A 20,185-nucleotide genomic window follows, 5' to 3' on the forward strand; every position below is an offset into this window, starting at 1 on the left:
AGTGAAGGATTACCATAAGGACTCGGTCACGCCTCGATGCATGATGAAGCTCGACATCTCCAAGGCTTTTGACTCGGTCCAATGGTCATTCCTACTAAACAGTCTGGAAGCAATGGGTTTTCCACGCAAGTTTATCCACTGGATTCGACTATGCGTTACTACGCCGTCTTTCTCAGTCCAAGTCAACGGTGATCTTGCAGGATACTTCCAGAGTGCACGAGGTTTACGGCAGGGGTGCTCCCTCTCACCTTATCTGTTCGTCCTTTGCATGAATGTGTTATCCCTCAAAATCTATCAGGCTGCTAAGGAGAAGAAATTTGGACTCCACCCCGGCTGCAAATCTATAGACCTCACCCACCTATGTTTTGCAGACGACCTTATGATCTTTGTGGAGGGGTCTAAGTCGTCCATAGAAGGTGCCTTATCTGTGTTCGATGACTTCACTGCTTGGTCGGATCTCTCTATAAGCCTGGAGAAGTCAGTAGTCTATATGGCCGGAGTCTCTGCTGGAGTCAGGCGTGACATATTAATGGATTTCCCATTTGCAGAAGGCGAGCTTCCGGTCTGGTATCTGGGGCTTCCGTTGATGACTCAAGCCATGAGACAGCAGGATTTTCTTCCCCTGCTTGATAAGATCAGATGTCACATAACCACCTGGACAAGCCGCTTCCTTACCTACGCAGGTAGGCTGCAACTTGTTAAATCAGTGCTGATGAGTATTGTCAACTTCTGGGCAGGAGTTTTCAGACTTCCGAGTAAGTGTATCAAAGAGATTGAGAAACTCTGCTCGGCTTTCCTCTGGTCGGGTCCACAGTTAAAGCCTACAAATGCTAAGGTTGCCTGGGAAGATGTCTGTAGACCCAAGAAAGAAGGTGGTGTGGGGATTAGACCCTTGAAAGAGGTCAATCTAGTCTATGGTTTGAAGCTTATTTGGAGAATGTTCACGGGAAAGTCTCTTTGGGGGAAGTGGATTTGCATCCAAAATAACCTGTTAAAAAAGAAGAGCTTTTGGGAGATCAGCGTTAAGACCCAGGCAGGCTCCTGGATGTGGAGAAAAATGTTGAAGCTGAGAGACATTGCTAAGTCCTTCCACATGAAGGCTGTTGGTAATGGGCGTCACACATCATTCTGGTATGATCGTTGGTCTCTGTTGGGAGTTTTAGCTGAGCTGTTAGGAGAAGGAGGCACAATAGATATTGGGATTCAGAGAGCAGCTACGGTTGCGGATGCTGTTCATCTTCCCCGGAGGAAAAGAAACTACAGGCGCCATATTTTACGAGATATCATCAAGGAGTTGGACTCGTGTCCGGCCAATCAGTCGGATAGTGGGGAAGACATTGACCTGTGGAAGTGCTCCTCGGGTTATAAACCAACTTTCTCTACCCGCGAAACTTGGCTGCTAGTCAGAGAATCTAAGGTGCAGTGCTCCTGGTCTGGCTTTGTCTGGTTCTCTCAAGCCACTCCAAAGTTCTCTTTCATGACTTGGCTTGCAATGAGGGACAGACTTTCAACAATGGATCGAGTTTCTCAGTGGACCCAAGGAGTTGATTCTACTTGTGTCATGTGTAAGAATGCCCCTGAAACTAGGAATCACCTCTTCTTTGAGTGCTCCTATTCTGCTCAGGTATGGGATCACCTTACTCGAGGGATTTTGCAAAGAACTTTCACTACTGATTGGTCCAGCTTAGTGGTGATGCTCTCGGCTTCGAGAATGGATAAAAAGAAACTCTTCTGCCTCAGATATGCTTTTCAAGCCAGTTTGTACTCTCTGTGGAGGGAGCGCAACAGACGACGTCATGGAGAGCAGGGTCTTCCTCCCCAAGTCTTGATCAAGCTCCTCGACAAAGCCATCAGGAACAAGCTTAGTCTGGCTCAGTCCAAAAGAATAAAAGGATTTGATGGGATGCTTTCATACTGGTTTGGTACTCGCTTGTAAATATTTTTTTTTGGGCGGGTTTCTTTAGGATACAGCAATGGAGTTTAGGTAAAGAAACAGGGGTAGAAGTAGTTCTTTTCTCTTCAAAATAAGACACACTTGATGTACAAAGGTTTTTTGATGAATAATAATTTAGCATTCATTCATAAAAAAAAAAAAATATTTCAAATAATTTATAGCGGAAAGAGCATCAGTTTCGTTTATAGGACTCTTTTACCTAACATCTTACTATATTTAACCAAATATGTGAGGATCTCCAAAAACGATGATGAATTATTTGCTCTGCTTTTGACCAATGAAATTTTCGAATATTGGTAAAAAAATAATCAGCATTAGTTTCATACGTAAACAACTTCGTTCAACTAAGGTTAAAAAGACATTTTAACTAAATATACTGAGACACGGCTATTTATTTAAGGTGTAATTGATAATTTTGGAGTAAACGTGAGGGGATAAAAATTTGAAAATAGTGAAAAAATAAAACTGGGAGAGAGAGAGAAATGGAGTAAACTGGAAAACAAAACAAAAAAGAGAAATTGGTATAATTACCCCTAACCAAACCGATAATTGATGGCTTATCCCTAACCAAACAAACCATTTTTCATTGACGATTTTACCCCTCATTACCACGCCAACCTATACGGAGTAGGCCTGCCACGCGCTTGATATTTATCGGGCACTCCCTCTTTTTCCATTGGTTAATAGATTGGTGTAATTCCTTTTACTGCTAAATCACTCGATAGAGTGTTAGTGTAACCTTTCGTGAACCGCGCTAACGGACAGTTGCATTTATTCGCAGGTGTCTCTGTTCACATCCCCCAACTAAAATTCCTCTTATTTAAATTCATCTCTCACTCCTTCTCTTTCGTAATCCGTTATCTTCTTCATCATCTTCTTTCCAATTAGCCCTCTTTATCCAAAAACCACAGTCATCGTTCTAGACTAACGCCGAGATGACCGAAGAGGTGCTACCACCTAGAATGTTCGCCGCCGGCGAAGAACCACTCGGTGAGCGAGTCAACTCGTACCACCGAATGAAGAGGACCGAGAACCTTCTCCAAGCCCTAGAACCCGATGAGTTAGAGTTTCTTCGAAATTCTACCTTCGCGAAGATTTTGGATATCTATGAGAACCCTCCATTCTCAGGTGCGTTTGGACAATACATCGTCGTGAGGATCCTCAAAGTTAACAAACTATATGAGGTGTGGTTTTTGTTTGCGGGCCGGCCGGTTAGGATGTCACTTCGTGAGTTTGCAATTGTCACCGGATTGAATTGCGATCAGTTACCGGAACCCAAGCCTCAGAAGAACAGAAACCCATTGAAGGAGAAGCTTTACTGGCATGAGCTTCTAGGGTCCCTGAAGTTCTGTACGGTGGACACGGCCATCGGCATGTTGAAGAACAAGCATGTTAGAGGCAAAGAGGCGAGGATTAAGTTTGCTTGTCTTGCAATTACATCTTCGATCCTTTTTCTTTCTTCTCACATACCTCGAATCATGCCGGAGCATGTTGAAATGATTAGAAACTTAGACGAGTTTCTTGCCTACCCTTGGGGCAGAGCTTCTTTCCAATTGCTCGCTACCTCTCTTATTTCTAAGGATGAAGAGCAACTTTCTCATATGTCTGTCGCGATTCGCGGGTATGTTGATGCAATTCAGCTTGTGCTTTTGGCGGCCGTCCCTGTTTTGAAAGAAGAAATCAGTAAGTCAGACCCAATTGTCATTGTTGATTCCAATAGTGATCTTGAGACCGGTGAAGAAGAAGCACCGCCAGAAGATGAAAACTTGATGCCGCAGGAAACAACATCAAAGGCGCCAAAGTACTGTCTGATTCCCGGTCATGCTAAGAGTGCAGACGTCGAGTGCGAGGTAATGAAATTCTTCCTTTGGCCACGCATTAATTAGGATGGTTTGATGAACTAGTTATTTGTTTACAGTTAACTTCAGTATATAAGGATAATTGATTGTTTAGACGCTAAGATGTTTTAAAGCTTTTTTTAGGAACCACCAACCCATGTTATTTTGTTTGGTTAGCTAGTTAACATACACACTTGATTGTTAATTGTCCCGTTAGCTGCTAACGTTTATTACCATTCCTATACCACAATTACTTAGAAGCCAAAATAATTGTTACATTCATCCCGTTTTTATTGCAGGTACCTGTGAAGTGCATTCTAGATGACCCGCACGAAGGATGGTCAACTGGAAAAGATTTCACGTGGGTTGACGAGTTGGTGGATTTGGCGGTAGATAATATGGTCCGTCTGATTAACTCAGGATTTGTTTTCCGAAAGGAGATGTTCAAAGGTGGTGTCAACCAAAATGATCTCGGTGGTCTTAAGTCGGGAAAGAAACAAAAGGAGAAAGAACCAAAGGAAAAAAAGCAGAAGGAGCACGGTGGGGAGGCAACTGTAGGGCAGAGTTCTGACACTGGCACTCAAACTTTTATACGTCAAGAAATCATCGCTTTGGAGAAGCGTATCTACCAAGCGATAGAAGACAAGTTTGAGAAGCTTGGCGCATCTACTATCCTATCCCAGCAGCTCGCGTTCGAGGACATTGATAGGAAAATCGGCGACGCCCTTGTACGCCAACTGAAGACTATAGAAGCGTCACTTACCCAGTTTATATCTGAAGTAATTGGCCAGCGCAGCTCAAGCGGCGAAGTTCCGGTTGACGACATCCCTCCTCAGCAGTCTCAGCAACCTCTGTCTCCTAATGATGTTCGCCCCCACCCTCCTAATCTTGGGATTCCAAATTTGCCAATACACAGCACTCCATCTGAAGCTGCGGAGTTCCGCATCAACTTCGTCCTTCGTGATCTCGATATAGAAGCTGATGTTGACAACATTGCTGGGACAACACATGTTGAGGCTACGATCCAAACCAACGAACCCCTAAGTCCAGTATTAGATGTTAACGCCCAATCTCATCCGCTAAGTTCCGACGTAGCGCCCAACGTTGGTGGGGTACAGGTAATATTTTTATCTTGCCCACCTAATAGTTTATCTTTGAAAATATTGTTTGTCGTTCACCTATAATTGAAGGGTTGTATATTCTTAGGTCCCCTCCGAACTCATTTCGCCAGAGCAACCAGCGGTTGCTGACGCACAACTCACTCGACAGCAAAACGTGCAACAAGGTCAGGACAGAGAGGAGGGAGACCAGGTTAACATTTAAATTTTCAACTAAATTATTTCTTAACAGTTAAACTTCGATATCACTGCCGAACGTAATTGTTGCAGCTATAAAATGTTCCTTACCAACTTATTTATCGTTAACGATTTTCTTGTACAACAATGGCCCGCAGGGGAAAAATAACCCAATGGGCAGCAGCAGTACGGCTGTTGGGGAGGCGGTTGTAGACGCACAAATCCTTGATCAGCAAAGCGAGGACCAAGGAAAGGACGCAGAAGAAGAAGAAGAAGAACAGGTAAACATTTGTATTTGCACCTACGTAATTACTTAACACTTACAATTATATATCACTGTAAACATATTACTTACTGCAAAAGAATATTCCTTACCAACCTATTAATCGTTTAGTATTTGCTTGTACATCAATGGCACGTAGGTGAAAAATAACCGAATGGGAGTGAGCAGTACGGATGCTGAGGAGGCGGTTTCTCATGAAGTTGCCATGGAGGAGGTAATTTCATTAGTCAATCGTTAGAACTGCACCTAAAATTTGGACCCTCTCTGCTTGTGTTTCAAATTATTAGCTGAATTCCGCTGTGTCTCCAAACGCAATCAGATGAACGAACATTTAAATCCAATCGAAATGCCGTCTTTCTCAATCGGACTCTCGCAGGAAGAAGCGTCTGTTGCCATTGAGAACCCCAATACGATAACCTTTGTTGAAGCAACTAAGGAACAAGACGGAGAAGTCATGGAGCAGCGTAAGAGCAAAAGGCCTAGGCTAGTCCCTGCTGGTCTCCAAGACTACAAGTGTGATCTGAAAGTAACCGCCGGTTATTACATTATCCCCGATCTTGAGGAACGTTTTAAGCTAATGGAGCAGACGGTGGCAAAGCATCCGTAAGTAGCTGAAATTTTGTTTACAGCCAACCTAGTTTCGTAACATACAAATATATTCTTAACCGTTAACTATTATGTTAGTAGGTACGCAAATCTCCCTAACGGCTACTGCATTACTTCATCCGAGTTCCGTGATATTGGACACCGCAAGAGTCTATTACCTACGGGGGTAAACGTCTCTCCTCTGAACTTTTAGTATGTTCCATTGAAAGGCAACTTATTGTTTTTCTTTTTCAGGTTGTGGATGCCCTGGTCGGCTTTGTTTCCCGAGGTCAAGCCTATGGTAATAATGTTGCTATATACGACACCACCCTCCCCTCATCTTTAATGAATCAACACTCTCGATTCGTGAAGACAGCAGTGAAAGATCGTCCGAGGCTGAAGTTTTCAGACGTGCCCTTGGGGAAACCCTTCGAGAAGTCGATCGAGAGGATCTATTTCCCTTTCAACATCGACAGACAACACTGGGTTGGAGTTTGCATCGATGCTAAAGCATGCATGATCTATGTGCTGGACTGCAACACATCCCTTAGAAGCGACAACATGGTGAAGAAAGAGCTTAACCCAATTGCTAACCTCATCCCATATGTTCTTAAGTACAACGGCTATCCCGAAAACAACGCGGGGTTGAAGGCTTTTGCAGTGACCAGGTGCAAGGGTATACCTCAGACATCCAGTAAGACAGATGCAGCAGTCATGACTGTTCTTCTGATCGAAGCTCATGCTGCGGATGGTCTGGATGGTTGCAAGGCTATCACTCCTCGTCTGCTTCCCGATGCATCCAAGCAATTGGCCGTCAAATACTTCGAGTCCCTCTCTCGTTAATGTTGTTTCCTCCTTATCTCTTTGACTTATTTCGGTATTCAGAAGCTTATGTGCTTTTGTGTTTTAGTACTTTGTTTTTAAGACCCACAACTCTATGGAACTTACTTATATAATGCCTGAACTAAAAATTTTCTTTAGTTATTCCCACTTTATCATTTATTTCCACCACTTGATAACCTATCATATATGATCTAACAAATTTCATTAGCACGCTAACGTTTCTATTTAACGGCTAACTTAGTGTGGTTTGGGTTCTCATATCTTCATATTCTCTCCTTTCTTATATAACACTATTACTTAGGTTGTTAATGGATGAACTTAAAGGCTAACAAATGTAATTGGAAGGCAACTATTTGTAATTTTTAATATTATATTTGGGGTTTTCATATCTTGATAACATATCGTATATGATTTAAAGAACATTGTTTGTTCGATAACATATACCCTTAACGGCTAATGGATGATGTTTTAAAGGGTTCATATTTGCCCACGGGTTCAGTAATCAATAGGGGGTGTTAGGGTATAGTTTTGATGGGAGGATAGGCATTGATTTTTGGTTTTCACCTCTTTATAACTTATCATATATCTAATGACAAAATGTGTTAGTTCTCTAACTTGTACCCTTAACGGCTAACAGTTTTTTGTTTCAACCCATAGGTAGACATGCTTTGAATTTGGGTTTTCACCTCTTATAGGGTATAGGTTTGATATTGAGAGGTGAAAAAAGAGGTTAGTTTCTTTGATATTTGCCTTAACGAATAACCTATCCTATATGATTAAACGAACCTCGTTAGTTCGGTAAAGTGTAAACTTAATGGCTAATAAGAGGTTAGTATCTTTGATTTTTGCCCATGGGTTCAGTACTCAATAGGGGGTATTAGGGTATAGCTTTAATTGGTGGTTTTCACGTCTTGATAACTTATCATTTATCATATAACCAATTTTGGTAGTTCTCTTTCGTGTAAATTTAACGGTCAACATTTTGTGTTTCAAAGGTAATTGTCTTTGATATTTGCCCATGGGTTGACTAATCCATAGGGGGGGTTAGGGTATAGTTTTGATGGGAGGCTACGCTTTGAATTTGGGTTTACCGAAATTGGATTACCTATAATAACATATTTACCGAATTTTATTAGATCGGTTACGTATAAACTTAACGGCTATGATAAACCATTGTGTTTTTAAAGGTTGTCTATTTAATATTTAACAAATAAATGGGTGTAGTTAGGAGGTGAAAACCCCTAATTAAAGCCTCGCTTCCCATCAAAACTATACCCTAACACCCCTCCGGGGATTAGTCAACCCAAGGGCAAATGTCGAAGACACTTATGATATATCATATAAAAAATTAATTAGTTCTCTAACTTGTACACTTAACGGCTAACATTATGTGTTTCAAAGGTAACTGTCTTTGATATTTGCCCATGGGTTGACTACTCCCCGAAGGGGTGTTAGGGTATAGTTTTGATGGGAAGCGAGGCTTTAATTAGGAGTTTTCATCTATTGATGGGAAGACATTGTTTGATATGGAGAGGTGAAATAAGAGGCTAGTATTTTTGATATTTGCCTTATTGGTTAACCTATCATGTATGATTAAACGAACCTCGTTTGTACGGTAACGTATAAACTTAACAGCTAATAAGAGGTTAGTATCTTTGAGTTTTGCCCATGGGTTCACTAATCAGTAGGGGGTGTTAGAGTTTTGATGGGAGGCTAGGCTTTGATTTGTGTTTTTCACCTCTTGATAACTTATCATATATCATATAACCAATTTTGCTTGTTCTCTAATCTGTACACTTAACGACCAACAATTTGTGTTTGAAAGGTAAGTGTCTTTGATATTTGCCCATGGGTTGACTAATCCATAGGGGGTGTTAAGGTATAGTTTTGATGGGAGGCTACGCTTTCAATTTTGGTTTGTTAATGGATAAACTTAAAGGCTAACAAATGTAATTAGAAGGCAACTATTTGTAATATTTAATATTTTATTAGGGATTTTCATATCTTGGTAACATATCGTATATGATTTAAAGAACTACGTTGGTTCGATAACATATACCCTTAACGGTTAATGGATGATGTTTTAAAGGGTTCATATTTGCCCACGGGTTCAGTTATCAGTAGGGGGTGTTAGGATATAGTTTTGATGGAAGGATAGGCATTGATTTTTGGTTTACACCTCTTTATAACTTATCATATATCAAATAACAAAATGACTTATTTCTCTAACATGTACCCTTAACGGCTAACATTTTTTGTTTCAAATGTAAATGTCTTTGATATTTGTCCATGGGTTGACTAATCCATAGGGGGTGTTAGGGTATAGTTTTTATGGGTAGACATGCTTTGAATTTGGGTTTTCACCTCTTGATGGGAAGACATGGTTTGATATGGAGAGGTGAAATAAGAGGTTAGTTTCTTTGATATTTGCCTTAACGGTTAACCTATCCTATATGATTAAACAAACCTCGTTAGTTCGGTAGCGTATAAACTTAACGGCTAATAAGAGGTAAGTATCTTAGATTTTTGCCCTTGGGTTCACTACTCAATAGGGGGTGTTAGGGTATAGCTTTGATTTTTTGTTTTCACCTCTTGATAACTTATCATATATGATATAACCAATTTTGGTTGTTCTCTACTCTGTACACTTAACGGCCAACATTTTGTGTTTCAAAGGTAAGTGTCTTTGAAATTTGCCCAAGGGTTGACTAATCCATAGGGGGGGTTAGGGTATAGTTTTGATGGGAGGCTACGCTTTGAATTTGGGTTCACCGAAATTGGAAAACCTATCATAACATATTTACCGAAATTTATTATATCGGTAACGTATAAACTTAACGGCTAAGATAAACCATGGTGTTTTTAAAGGTAGTCTGTTTAATATTTAACAAATAAATGGGTATAGTCAGGAGGTGAAAACCCTTAATTAAAGCCAGGCTTCCCATCAAAACTATACCCTAACACCCCTCCGGGGATTAGTCAACCCATGGGCAACTGTCGAAGATACTTATCATATATCATATAACACAATTTGTTAGTTCTCTAACGTGTGCACTTAACGGCTAACATTTTTTGCCCATGGGTTGACTACTCCCCTGATGGGTGTTAGGGTATAGTTTTGATGGGAAGCGAGGCTTTAATTAGGGGTTTTCGAGTCTTGCTGGGAAGACATGGTTTGATATGTAGAGGTGAAATAAGAGGCAAGTATCTTTGATATTTGCCTTAACGGTTAACCTATCCTGTATGATGAAACGAGCCTCGTTAGTTCGGTAATTTATAAAATTAACGGCTAATAAGAGGTTAGTATCTTTGATTTTTGCCCATGGGTTCACTAATCAATAGGGAGTTTTGATCTAAGTTACCATCAAAGTTAGCATTCGGTTGATAAATTAATGTATATACTCTTATATGTTAACAAGTTATGAGACTCGTTACTTTATATACTTAAATAGCTAAGCAGAGTTGTTATCGTTCTTTATGTAATGTCTCTAAATCTACCATTTTCATATAAGTTACCAAATTGGTTACTGGTTCCTTACTTATATTTCATAATCTAAATAAACAATTAGAGAATGGGAAATTTGTACTTAGCGGCTAAGAGTAGAAGATGCAAATTTTTCATAACATAAACGGGGGAGTCCTTATTCATACCCTCCATTGCACATACATATGTGTCAACGTGGGAAGCTTAGGGGAACTTAGTTTAGTACATGAGATCTCTTAGTACATCACAACAAGAGAAGGTCGCCCCAGATTTGACCATTACAAAAGAAACATAACAACTCCACTCACCCCTACATACATAGTCTCTTTCATCAGCTTCAGATAGGCATCTTACAAGTGACCTTGTTGTGGTCACTTGCTCCACACCTGCTACAAGTCCTGCGGCGCTTGAAAGCACCTACCATCTGCAAGCAGACATTGTTTTTGATGTTAAAACATATCTTAGTCGGTAAGGAAATCAGTTGCGGGTAAACCGATAATATAACTGATAAACGTCAGTTACCTTAAATTCTCCACGTGATGGCATACGCGCCTTCCTTGGCCTCCCAGGGGGACAGCGAGTTGCTGGAGGACGCAGGTGGCCATCCTCACCATCCACACCGAACTTGTAAACAGCAACCTTGGCCTGATCCACAGGGTTGATGGCCCCACTGTACGATGATGCCCAGTTAATGGTGGTGTAGAACTGAGCAACCTTGCTCTCAACAGACTCCCTTGCGTATATAGAAGTGGCTACTGCATGTGTACAAGGGATGGCCAGCGCGTCAAATTCCTTGCAAGAGCAAGTATGCTTCTGAAGATCCACACGGTGATACATCCCATTCCCATCGACAACCTCGAACTCATGGTTTATGATGTGGTTCACAGCATATCCGGTAGACGCTGTGAAGTTCTGCGTGATGATATCCGTTACCTTTGGAGTTAGCGCACCAACATTCTTTGCGGCTGCATCACGTCTCACGGAAAACCATCCCATCATCATGGACCTAATGTACTCAAGTAGTGGCACGATTGGGTATTCCCGAGCCTCAGACAGTGCGGCGTTCAGGGATTCAGCGAGGTTGCTGGTCATGATGTTGTATCTCACTCCGTCAAACTGAGACCGTGCCCAGTGCTCAAGCCCGATCCTGATCAGATAATCCGCACAAGCTATGTCAACCTGCTTGAGCTCGTTGAAGTGGATGTAGAACTCCTCCACTTTGTAAGCTCTTGCTGCCTTACCCAGAATGTATAGCAAATGCTTCTTCTTGAATATAGTCTGGACATTTCGCTGGAGATGTAGCAAGCAAGCACAATGCTTAGCTGCAGGGTACACCTGTTACAAACGACAAAACATAATTAACATCTACCATTAAACTTAACCGCTAATTTTCTGGTTTCCGTAATATTTAACTGCAAAAATATAACTTAGCGAGTAATAAAATAGATAACGGTTTTGGTGCTTACTCTACGAATACCAGAGTAGATTGCAGTGTGTCTATCAGAGACAAATACCAAGTCCTCAGCATCAGGAACCACAGCAAGGAGTTTGTTGAAGAACCACGTCCATGAAGGTTCATTCTCACTGTCCACTATCCCAAATGCAATTGGAAATATTTGATAGTTCTCATCCTATGCACTTGCCGTGAGTAAACAACCTGCAAACTTCCCCTTCAAGTGTGTTCCATCGATGATGATCACCTTCCTCATGAATGGTAATCCTTTGATGTTTGCCCCAAACGAGAGGAATAGGTATTTGAAACGCTGCACACCGCCTGCTCCTTTGCTTGTTTCCAATGCCACTAGTGTCCCAGGATTCGCGACTGCTAACTGCTGGAGATAGGAAGGTAAAGTACTGTATGCTTCATCAACATTGCCACGTCCATTCTCGATAGCAATTTCCCTTGATTTTCAAGCTGTCCAGTAGGATATCGGAACGCTGTGATCTGTCCTCATCATCTCCCTCAAAGCTGCGGGCCTTGGTCCACTCCCCGTGGCAACATACTTGCTCCTCATCATCCCTCCTACAATCGACGCGGTTGCATGTCTTCTGAACTCCCCCCTCTCGTCAACAGTACACTGGTGGGTACTATGCAAGGTTTTGATTTCAAATCGGCTGCACCCAGCGTTCTTAACGGCGTACACACGCCAGTGGCAGTTAACTCCGTTGCATTCCAGTACAACTTTCCCGGGCTCAGACTTTCTCACGAAGAATCGGTACTTGTTAGCCAGTGCATGGAGCGACATGTGGACTTTGAAAGCATCCCTGTCGAGGAAGAGTTGGCCTACGTATAGATGACCATTATTTTCCATTTTCTCATCACCTGTTGAAAAATATTTCGGTTAGCATGTACTTATTGTTTTTGCATATAAGTTATAATGTAACCGCTAATTTATTTGTTAGCCGGCAAAACTTAAACCTTCTCTCCATCCAGCATCGTCTCCATGATTTCCTAGGGGAACATCATCCTCCTGAGTGTTCCCATAACCAGACCCTGAACCAATCTGCATGGTTAACAACTCAACTGCTGGCTCTTCTGGCTCTGTCATTAACCCCTTCCCTTTGTAGGAGGACCCACCGGGTGCTGCTAATTTAATTATTAACAGATCACTGGTTAAGTTACCGATTAACATATGTTAATATATGGAAAATAACATTTAATGCTATTATATTATACATATTGCCAGTGTTAGGTTCGCTTCTGCTTCTGGTTCTGTAGGAACGTCCTCTAGGCGGATCATACCCTCATCATCATGGGTGAAAACCTCCAACCCATCTGATGAATCTGTCTCCGAGGTTATATCATCAACGACCTCAAGGGAGCGGAAAATCTGATGCTTTGTCATGCGTAAAGCGGTTCTTCTTATTTCCGCCATCTGCTCAGTGCTGCAGATGGTCATCAACTTCTCCTCGCTCACTTGGAGGTAACCCCCCGTACGAAAACCTGAGCATACATCCACATTTTTAGCATTTAATTACCCAGCTTAACAACTAGATATATTACGTTTGCCAAAATTAAATTATAATAGCAAATTAGACAACATACGCTAACATAATTATTTTTGGTTTAATGTTACGCGCTAAGATAGAATGTTCTCTGTTAACGAAATCGTTATATTAACAGCCAACATTATAATTTGTGGTATACTATTTTTGTTACGCGCCAAGGTGTAATGTTTTCTGATAACGAAATAGTTATATTAACAGCCAGAACTAAACAGTCGGTAACCACATTAATAACACTGTTACTACCGTGTGAACAATGCTAAGACCACTGGTAACACTGCTAAATTAAATGTTAACACTATAACTACCAAACTTAGCACCTATCACACTATATAACTAGACTAATCATCTGTGAACGCAACAGAGCATTGAATATATCCGGTAAATTTGTTTTTGTCACGCGTAAACATACTTAACAGTTAACACACTATTTTATCGATTTGTATACAGTGATTTAGGTTAACTCTATCTCTCCATGGCACTGGTTTAGGTGGCACAACGTCGGTCCCGTCTTCTGTAAGGCCGAACTCATCCCTACGGATTCTGCGGAACTCGCCCACTTCCATGCTACCATAAACCACGCATAGCACCAAGCTGGCGAATTCCATCCTCACAGCCATGAAGAGCGCAACATCTTGGTCTTCCAGTATCTCAAGAGGCGGTTTGGTGAAGTCTCCAGGAACTTTCATCCAGTCAGGGAAGTCAAATGTCAAGACGACAGGCTCGCCCAAAAAACTTGGTATTTTTCCCTCACCATTGACACCAACGACTCGTAACTCTCATTCTCCTTCAACACAAGATCGTATTTCACCTCTGACTGTTGGATGCCGAACTTCCACGTTCCCTGGGCAAGTCGGTGCCAGTTACCAACCATTACTCTCACAAGATGTCCCATTGTTCGTACTCAACAATGTCGTTGGTTCCTGCACAAACACAAACACAGTTAGTCTGAGTTTCACCAACAGTGTCGTTGCTTCCTCAACAATGTCTACTAACTAAGTTTATAAACAAACAAGTTTATTTAGAGTTTATCATCTTTGAGAAGAATCCATACCTTTCCCCTAAGAGAGAACGATCACTGTCAATCGAGTTTCAAACCTCTAAACTCCAGTTCACAGTTTTCGTTTTCGCTTAATCTCCCACACTAATCCCTCAGCCCTCTGCTAATTATATATATTCCAAGCTATTGTCCATAGTACCATCCACTAAACCCAAAACGCAACCATAGTTCCGGTTACCGAAGCTTTTGTCATCATAACGAGTAAGGGACTCGTTATTACCCAGTGGTTCGTCGGCTCCGGCGCATCCTTGTGTCAGACACGTGCTTCTGCACACGCATCAACCAAATCTCCCTTTTTCTGCTTTCTGACAACGCTTTCTGCAAAACGCCGAACAACCGTGAAACAAGAAAGGGGCAAAATCGTCCATTCCAGGAAGAAAGGTTAGTCCTTTTTGCCTTATCCAAATCGATGAGCATTCGCCTAATATGGGTTCTTGGTGGGTATATTTCACCCAATCTCTCAACAAAAAACATACTTTTTTACTCATGTGTATACCAGTGTAACATTGTCCTCCATTTTAATAGTAATTGGAAGAAATAAAAAATGCTTTCACATGATTGGTAATTTATGAGATTAATTAGGAATAACTAAATTTTCTATTCAACTATTTACTCTAAAAATATGTTTCAGTCAAAGCCTTAATTTATATTAAAGGCGGTTATGACAGAAAAAAATAAGCGATCATGCTTCATAGTTTCATACCAATAGACAACTAATATTTTTTTGCAAACTAGACAAGAGTACTAATTATATAAAAATTAGTAATCATTAAGCCAAAAAAAGAACATTTAGTGACCATGGACCTGAACCATAACATTTGAAAAAAAATGAATTCCTTTGGGTTTGAGTATCTTTGAAAAGCAAAGAAAAGGAAGAAAATTGAGTTATCCAAAAGGGGAAACGAATGGAAATTTTTACTGGTCCCACTGTTGCAAGCAGAGTTCCATTCTCAGGTATTTTAGAGCTAAATACTACGAGAACAGTTCCATTTTGTTCCATCAAAAATTGACTGTTTATGTATTTGAATTTTCTACTTCTTACAAAAAAAAATCTCGTTATTTGGTATCACTTACTTAGAGGACAGTTGAAAACACGGATATAAGATTATTCACTATACTAAAATGTGAAGAAGAAAATATAAAAATATTAATTAAAAGGTCACTGAAGAGATTAATCTAACAACAAATATATAAATTAATCTAAAAGAAAATATATAAATTAACAATGGGTTACATATATATAAAACACATTGTCGTGTACGATACATATATTCCTTTTTATCTACAAAAGATTAGCGGTTCTTGAGGAGAGAGGAACTCAGTATCAAGAAAAAGGAGAAAGAAGTATGGGAAGAGGGAGAGTGGAGATGAAGATGATAGAAAACAAAATCAATAGACAAGTGACCTTCTCAAAAAGAAAAAACGGGTTGTTAAAGAAAGCTTATGAGCTCTCTGTTCTCTGCGATGCTGAAGTTGCTCTCATCGTCTTCTCTAGCCGCGGCAAGCTCTACGAGTTCGGCAGTGTCGGGTACATTTATGCTCCTTCGTAGCTCCCTTTATATTCAATATAGTTAGGTTCCTATAAATTGATTATTAAATGGACTCTCTTATTACTAGCTATACTGTACGATTCAAGAATATGATCAAGCTTTTGTCTTGTGGGTGGGTATTCTTAAAGATTGCGTCTTTTATCCTATGGTAACTAGGGTTCATCGTTATACTATCTCTGTCTCTCTTTCTTGGATCCATTATTATAAGCCAATGGGTCCGTTCGTACGTTCTACTTTATTGTTTGATATTTTATTTAGATCTAGATTCTTTAAACTTGTGAAGATGCCAAAATTCAGACGGGGCTTAGAATATAAAGTTAGGGTTTCCTTTTGTAAGAAAAATCTTTATACATAATTAAGCTAATGATCTCTTGTGTGTAATAATATTTTCTGCTGAATTTGCAGAGTTGAAAGAACAATTGAACGGTATCATCGTTGCTACAACTGTTCTCTGAGCAATAATAGGCCTGAGGAGTCTACACAGGCATGTGTATATACGTACTTTCGATTTATACAATAAATGAACCTGTTTAAATTTGTAACTACTCTTACTTCAAACTCTCTCGCTATTATATGCATTTCATTATATAACCCTACATGTGCAGAATTGGTGTCAAGAGGTGAGAAAGCTCAAATCCAAATACGAATCTCTTGTTCGCACTAATAGGTTTATTAATAGTTTTCTAAGCCCTTGAAATTATATAGGGATCATCATATCATCTTCTGTTATACATATTATATATATAGCTGAATAGTTGATGTCTGTTGATATTCATGCTAATTATCAAGGCACTTGCTTGGAGAAGATCTTGGAGAAATGAGCGTGAAGGAACTGCAAAGGTTGGAGAGGCAGCTGGAAGTCGCTCTTTCTGCCACTCGAAAACGCAAGGTTGTATACCTCTATTATTTAGATCGGTCTTGTTTCATATTCGATCATATGTTTATATATAATAAACCATATGTATATATATGCAGACACAAGTTATGATGGAAGAAATGGAAGATCTTCGGAAAAAGGCAAAGTATATATTGTTATGTACTAAACTGATACATGTATTAACCAATCTATTTTTGAAATGGTAGGAGAGACAACTCGGAGACATAAACAAACAACTTAAGATTAAGGTTTTCACTATAGATCTCAAACTATGTCTTTTAGAAATAAAACTAACTCGATTATATTTTAAATAATATTGGTCGTCAATAGTTTGAGGTCGAAGGCCATGCTTTCAAATCGTTGCAAGACTTATGGACAGCATCAGTGCCCAGTGATCCCAACAATTCTGAATTTCCGATTCAGCCTAGTGCAGTGGATTGCAACACCGAACCCTTTTTACAAATTGGGTACGTAACAAAGTACCATTTTTCTTCGTTTTGTGAAAAGGGATAGAAGTTATATATATTGATTATAAGACTACTTCGGTACTTGGATATATAAATAGGTTCCAGCTAGGAGTGGGCACAGAGCGGATATCCGGAATTTTAAGGATATCCGTGATCCGATCCGTGCCTTACGAATATTCGATTTTTCGATCCGATTCGATCCGTAACTCTTCGGATATCTGGAATATCGGATATCCACGAATATCCGAATTTTTCCGGATATCCGATTCGATCCGTAAAAAATAATAAAAAATTAAAAAAATAAATAAAAATAAAAGAAAAAGAAGAAAATCTGAAATAAAATAATAATATTTCATTATTTTTTTTTATAAAAAATTACATACTTTCAAAATTTTTAATAACTAAATAGTTAATTTAGTGAATAAAAACATTATAAAACTTATATAAAGATATAAAAGTATGTATATTATATAATTTTATAAACATGTATACATATATATGTATATACCGGATCGGATCGGATATCCGTTTCTAAAAATATTAGTATTTGTGATTTGCTTCGTCTTTGACGGATATTGGATTTTAGTATTTGCTTCGATTCGTTAAGTTACGGATATTCGAATTTTTCGGATCGAATCGGAACGAATAACGGATCGAATCAAAATTTACGGATGTTTTGCCCACCCCTAGTTCCAGCAACATTACTACATGCAAGGTGAAGATTCTTCTGTATCAACGAGAAACATGGCATGTGAGACCAATTTCGTCCAGGGTTGGGTTCTTTGACATGTTGTTGACTACATCCAAAGGCCACTAGTGTCACGGCAATTTCAGCTCTAAAGCTCAATTTTCCAGTTACACTTGTTCTTAGCTCAAACTCGTTTGAATGTATTCGCATGTTTGGGTTCTTTAAATACTTTCTTCCCGTTTGTGTTTTCTCCCTTGTCTAAAAACATTTGTTTGGGTTTACTAACACTCATTTTCATAATCATAAGAACTGAACCTGCCATTCCGTAACAATAAGGTAATTAAGTTGTAACCACTGGCAGATGTAGAACAGGAAGAGAGCAGCTGCCCCCATTAAAAAATACAATTAATTTAAATGCAACAAAAATTATGTGTATCTTGCAGCTTGGTTGGTCAAAAGTCAAAACCTTCAATTTGTGCCCACTAATCCAAGGTTCCAATAACAAATTTGTGCCCACTAATCCAAGGTTCCAATAACATTTGCCCATTTTCACTGTTTTTGTCTCTATTCATTATATTTTCTATATCTGCCACCGACTGTAACCAAATATGAACGAATCATAATATGTCACGTAGTATTAGTAACCTTGGAGGGGGACCTACTTTCGTGTTATCTGATTTGAGTTTGGCAAAGAACCTCTCTGATCTGTCTTTTCCAAGTCCTATCACTGGGCTCTTATTGCAATGTAAGCCCTTTGTATAAGTAGGCCGGTATGGGCCCAGATCTGTGTCTATAAGAACATGCTGATGCAATATCTCGTTCATCTAATCTATCTGATCTATTAAAACTGAAGTACATATATGAAATTCTCCTTAATCTTTCACAATATTTACTAGCCCTTGCTACTGAGTTAATAATTTTCATTTTTAATTAAAGTAAATCAACTAATGTTTAGTTTTGGTCAAAACAATATCCACGTTCAAACCCAAAAAAATATTATATTACTATTTGAGGCAATTAATCTGTAAATAATTAAGGGAATCAACCCAGACTATAATTAAAACCAGTAAATACTAAATACAAACACATTGATGGACCAAAACATGATTGTACCATTTGAGTTATCCAATGCTAAACCGGATTAAAAATCTTATATAATAAAGTTGGCTTTTTTTTCTCTTTGGGGGAATAATGACACCTGACAATTCTATTTTTTTCATACATACGGTTTGGACAAAACGCAGCTCATTCACTTGGGCAAATCCGTATGCCCAAAAGTAAGCTTACACAGGGGCCCATTACTAGAATACCAAAATACTATAAACTTAGCTTTTGTATACCGAAGAAAAAAGAACACAGAACATTGTGAGCATTGTGAAACCAGACGTTAGCCACAAAAAGCTGCAAAAACATAAACAAGAGAAATCACTCAAAAAGCTTACTTTTCTGATAGCAAAGCTAAGAAGTTGATTAAGTATCAGTAAATAACACAAAGGGTGAGAATTCTGATAACAATATTGAAAGCAAGATGTAACTAGCCAGAGATTGACTATGATGATATAGCGAGACTTTATTTGTTGACCATATTATATATAAATCTTCAAGATCACACACATTCATATAAACAAGAAAGGTTCCAAGGCATACCAGCTTCGAAAGTCAGAGATAATATCTCTCATGATCTGTGAAACAGTGTCAAGAACAACATTGAATTTGGTATCATTGTCGATCATGAACAAGGAACTCAGATCCTTTGCCACAACTCTATCAGATTGAATCTCTGAAGTATATCATGGTCAAAATAACTCTAAATGTGACCAGAGATTCATAAACCCGCATCCGAAAAATGCTTTGCGGAACTCCACTTATTCCTAACACTGATCTTTGAAGGTTTGTCAGATAATTGAAGATTTCACATTCGGGAGAACGTTTTGTGAATGTAAGAAATGCCTCTGATATATCTAAGACGTTGATGGTCATAGAAGAGAAACACAAAATGAGTTTCTTGAGGACTAATGAGTTCTCTTGATGTTCTCGCTCTTTTCTTCCCATCTTTCTTTATCATGGTCACTTCTTTAATCTCAACACACTCAAGAGTACATAGAGAAAAAGAAAATTTGATTCTCACTCACAAGTCATGTCCTTCAAATTAAGTGGGAGTCTGATTCTCACTCACAAGTCACGACTGAAAAGCTTAGCTTATGACAAAACAAAAACCGACCAATAAACCAGAAGAATACAAATTCTACCAATCC

The 20,185-nt window shown here is 39.4% G+C and overlaps 1 protein-coding gene and 1 long non-coding RNA gene across 2 annotated transcripts; both read left to right on the top strand.

Moving 5' to 3' along the window:
* The first annotated feature begins 2,889 nt into the window (after positions 1 to 2,889).
* LOC108845194 (uncharacterized) lies at positions 2,890 to 6,798 on the top strand. The gene is made up of 8 exons (XM_018618447.1): positions 2,890 to 3,804; positions 4,092 to 4,910; positions 4,999 to 5,103; positions 5,246 to 5,368; positions 5,510 to 5,584; positions 5,690 to 5,973; positions 6,058 to 6,142; positions 6,211 to 6,798. The coding sequence occupies exons 1-8, from the start codon at positions 2,890 to 2,892 to the stop codon at positions 6,796 to 6,798; spliced, it is 2,994 nt and encodes a 997-aa protein (XP_018473949.1).
* An 8,834-nt stretch (positions 6,799 to 15,632) lies between these two features.
* On the top strand, positions 15,633 to 17,223 carry LOC130501782 (uncharacterized). The gene is made up of 4 exons (XR_008939873.1): positions 15,633 to 15,876; positions 16,304 to 16,787; positions 16,874 to 17,023; positions 17,106 to 17,223. It is a non-coding gene; the product is annotated as an uncharacterized LOC130501782 (long non-coding RNA).
* The last annotated feature ends 2,962 nt before the right edge of the window (positions 17,224 to 20,185 follow it).

This window comes from Raphanus sativus, unplaced genomic scaffold, assembly GCF_000801105.2.
Source record: "Raphanus sativus cultivar WK10039 unplaced genomic scaffold, ASM80110v3 Scaffold0284, whole genome shotgun sequence".
In the NCBI taxonomy this organism is placed as follows: domain Eukaryota; kingdom Viridiplantae; phylum Streptophyta; class Magnoliopsida; order Brassicales; family Brassicaceae; genus Raphanus; species Raphanus sativus.